This window comes from Cyberlindnera jadinii (genome assembly GCF_001661405.1).
Source record: "Cyberlindnera jadinii NRRL Y-1542 unplaced genomic scaffold CYBJAscaffold_48, whole genome shotgun sequence".
Taxonomy (NCBI): Eukaryota; Fungi; Ascomycota; class Saccharomycetes; order Phaffomycetales; family Wickerhamomycetaceae; genus Williopsis; species Williopsis jadinii.
Genome location: NW_017963699.1, coordinates 1 through 4,119, shown reverse-complemented (window position 1 = coordinate 4,119; position 4,119 = coordinate 1). Strand labels below are relative to the sequence as shown.

The window sequence follows — 4,119 nt, the reverse complement described above, 5'->3', positions numbered from 1 at the left end:
TTTTGTTTTTGTTTTTGTTCGTTTTTCCTAGTTATATTCTGAAATGTGAATATTTAGAAAACAATTATAAAACGACTTACTAACACCAGGATATCTAGGGTATGTGTTAGTATGTCTCGATTCCAGTTACCACATTTGGAATGATTGATTATGATTAGTAACATGATGTGGTTTTTATGGTATGTTGTTTTTTTAATCATGGAAAAGGTCTATGTGGGTTAAATGACACCACAGAAACACAAGCCAGATTGTAGTTGAATAAAATTTTTCAGACACCTGTGAACTTTGAAAAGGTTATATGAATGCTTTTCCAGTGCCAATATGTCGATCATTGAATGAAAACACTGAGTAGTATTCTTGAAGACTGTGAAAATGGAAGTGTATTATTTAAGACTACAAGTTGATCAGTAGTTCTTCTGTACGGGAACACGATTTGGACCTTCGCTAACGCTCCAGTAAATCTCGAATCATCACTACCTTTGCGATCAACTTGCACTGAGCGGCCCGTCGGGTATTGACTTTAATGCCTAGTTCCTCGTGTAATAGGATGATGATTTTGAAAGTAACGACATCAACGCCTAAAGATCCTTCTAAACATGTAGCGTAAGATTTCGTATATGTAGCCACAAGCGTGTGTATGATATGGACATAGTAGAATGGTACTAATCTAAGTCCCGCTGTTGTGGTAAGTTGTGATCTCTGCATGGGTATTCAGTCACAGAACTTGGAGGTTTCTTGGTTCCGTATCTTGTTCTCATAGCAGGTGAGTTAGTCTGTCTCAATAATTAGTCCGTCCTCTTGTTGTGTCATACCTCCATTCGTTTGAAGTTGCCGCTGTGGTTCTGGATTAGCCGCTGATATTTCTTCTTCAGGTTGAGGACGTCGTTGGAGAGTTTCATGAAGAGCCCTTGGTCTTTTCCTTGGTTGTCCTCAAGGGCTTCTGCTTGTGTTGTCTGATGTTTTGTTCCCAGGCCATTCTTCTGTAATCTTTTTAACTTTATGTATTTGTGTATGAGGCTGTATTGGTTTTGTGTCATTTTTGTGTTGATAAGAATTCAAAATGTAAACAATGCCTATAAAAATTGGAAACATCCTTACATTTTTATAATTGCTAAGGCAATGAAGAACCAGAATAACATATATACAGCAACACATCTGATTCATTGTGAAAGAACCACTGACTCAACCAAGTTCAAAGTCGGTATATAGGATGATAGAAATCAGTTCTAGTGTGTGGTAGTCTTAAAGTTCCTTAACTTTGTGTTGTTGTGATATAAGCAAAACCATGCGTTTTTCTTGGTTAGACCACACAAACTCTGAATTGTTATATCTAAGACTGTAGAGAAGATTAGATCCTCATGCTTTGTATATCTCTTAGTTTCAGTATTAACTACAGTTTGGTGTACTTGGGGAAAATTTGAAGACCGGTTTGCTATTTTTATTAGTATTATTCTAATAGACGAAATTGCCGACGAAAGCCGATTCATACCGACTGGTTTGCTAAAACCACTCCCTGTGATTTTTTCAAGGAAGTTGGCATTCCGTTTGTATACTTCTAAAGGTCTTATAGATCTAGGTCTTATAACTCTAGTTTTCAATACTCGAGCGTTGACACAATGACTGAAATCATCACTTCTGCAAAAGTGGATGCTTCTGAGCTCACGGAAATTCCATCCAACGCCACTGCATCAGTACGGAGAATGTTCTCTCATGAGAACAATGGATCCACCGTAAGAGGTCGATCAAGGAACAAACCGCTTGATAGTGCTGACCCAGAAGACATGGAATTCCCTGAAGGAGGATTTCGAGCTTATATTACTGTCTTTGGTTCATTTCTTGGATTGATTCCTGCTTTTGGACTGCCAAATTCTGTTGGTGCTATTGAAGCGTATATTTCTACGCATCAACTTTCTAATGTGTCAGCATCTACTGTAAGTTGGATCTTTTCTATTTTCAATTTCACTGCATTCTTTTGCAGTATCTTCAGTGGTGCAGTTTTCGATTTTACTGGTACCAAGATCCCGATGGTAATCGGTACCGTTACATTTAGTTGTGGACTGTTTCTAACTGCAAATGCCGAGACAGCATGGCAATTTACATTGGCCTTTGGAATTGTCACTGGATTTGGATGTGGTACTTTGATGAGCCCACTGATTGGCGTCGTGTCTCATTATTTTAACAAAAACAGGGCTACCGCTATTAGTCTTGCAACCTTGGGTGCATCCATTGGTGGTATCAGTATCCCATTGTTACTTAGAAAGTTGTACCCTGCTGTTGGATTTGTGTGGGCGTTGAGGATTCTTTCCTTTATCTGTGCTTTCTTTCTTGTATGTTCAACATGTCTGGTAAAAGAAAGGCTAAAAAAACAAAGATCCCCAACTTCCTCATGGCGTGAATTTTTGAGAATGTACGTGCTAGGAGTCTTTGACTATAGGTCATTTTCTGAGGTACGTTTCGACTTCTGTGCTATGGCAATTGCCCTTGCAGAATGTTCACTGATGATTACTGCAATTTACTTCCCATCTTATGCTGTCAGAAGAGGCTTTTCTGAAAGTGATGCCTATCTTTTGGTCACTGTGATAAACTGTATGGGAATTCTGGGACGTTTTCTTCCATCATATGTTAGTGATAAATGGTTGGGACCTTTCAACACTTGTATAATAACACTTGTTGGATGTGCAATTACAACTCTTGCTGTCTGGTTACCTTTTGGGTCAAGCTTAGGTGTCTTGTATCTCTACTCTGCATTATATGGGTTCTTTTCTGGTTCTACTCTTAGTATTTCCCCAGTATGTTGTGGGAAGATTTCAAGAACCGAGGATTTTGGCAAAAGATATAGTACTATGTATCTCGTTGCATCCTTTCTTATGCTCGTTACCATTCCCGTCGCAGGTGCTATTATTGGTAATGGTGAAATCAAGAGGTACAATGGATTCATAGTTTATGCTGCAATGTTGGAATTAGTTGCGGCTATGTTTCATGTTGGTACACGTTTTGTTACTGTTGGTTGGAGAATTTGTAAATTCTGATTTGGAAAAAGCCCGTAGATGTGAATAAATACAATGATTGAACTTTATTCCTTCCAATTGTAACATGTACTTTGCTACATATCAAATAGTAAAAGCAGCTTGGTATAGTTTCAAAACCATCTTGAATGCTAAAACACATGTAAATGGACTTATTATACATTTTGTTGATCCGATAATTAGAACTATAATAGGTTTGAAAAGAGCGAGAAAAAAAAATTCAAAGATCATCGTCACCTACTGATGCTGAAGTTAATTTCGATACATATTTACATTACACAGGAAAAGGATAATGTCTCTTCCTGTTAAGTTAGAATTTCTGTGAGTATAATGAAGACTGGTTCAATGGACTTCACTGATTTTAGAACTAACTCTTGCGAAAGTGGTGGGTTAGACGTCATTTTCGGAGGGGAAAGATATTATAAGATTTCACTCGAATCCAATACAGATGGATCACCAGTGAAATTACGAGACCTAATAAAGTACATTGTGGATAACATGATTAAGGATGAAAAAGACATCAATGTGTTCTTGGAGAATGGTACCATGTGAGTCTTTCTTTTCTCTATGAAGCTATGTTTTTAAAATAAGTATTAACAGCGTAAAACAAGACGTCCCGGTATTTTGACTTTGATCAACGACACGGACTGGGAGTTAGAAGGAGAGGAAGAGTACGAGCTAGAAGCTGGTGATGTAATAGCATTTACTTCTACATTGCATGGTGGTTAAAATCATATTAAAAAGAAATATCGAACGAGCTATCTAATTTGGTTCAAGCGACAACCCAAGAGTCCCTGTCCAGGCCAATTTGAAGATGGGGTCAGTGAAATACTAATCTGTTCGAGTTCCCTTAGAATCAATATATCAATTGAACTCTTTTGAATGTTATTAGTATCACTGTCACTGTATATTTAAAATCCATGTTGAGGATGTTCGTACTCACGTTTTCTTTATTCTTCACCAAAGGGGCAATATTTCTCAAATCATTATGGTTAGTAGCGTCGATATCACCAAATCTTACAACCTTGTCTTGTACTTTTAGACCCTAAATTTTGTAACAGTTGTTAGTTCATATAAAATGAGTGTGACAAAA

General features: G+C 37.5%; 2 protein-coding genes across 2 annotated transcripts; both read left to right on the top strand.

Moving 5' to 3' along the window:
• Window positions 1-1,578: 1,578 nt before the first annotated feature.
• CYBJADRAFT_170140 (MCT family MFS transporter) lies at window positions 1,579-3,043 on the top strand. Its single transcript, XM_020216084.1, has one exon. The coding sequence runs from the start codon at window positions 1,617-1,619 to the stop codon at window positions 3,027-3,029; it is 1,413 nt and encodes a 470-aa protein (XP_020067635.1). The 5' UTR covers window positions 1,579-1,616; the 3' UTR covers window positions 3,030-3,043.
• Window positions 3,044-3,284: 241 nt separating this feature from the next.
• Window positions 3,285-4,117, top strand: CYBJADRAFT_170139 (ubiquitin-related modifier 1). The gene is made up of 2 exons (XM_020216083.1): window positions 3,285-3,574; window positions 3,638-4,117. The coding sequence occupies exons 1-2, from the start codon at window positions 3,357-3,359 to the stop codon at window positions 3,753-3,755; spliced, it is 336 nt and encodes a 111-aa protein (XP_020067634.1). The 5' UTR covers window positions 3,285-3,356; the 3' UTR covers window positions 3,756-4,117.
• The last annotated feature ends 2 nt before the right edge of the window (window positions 4,118-4,119 follow it).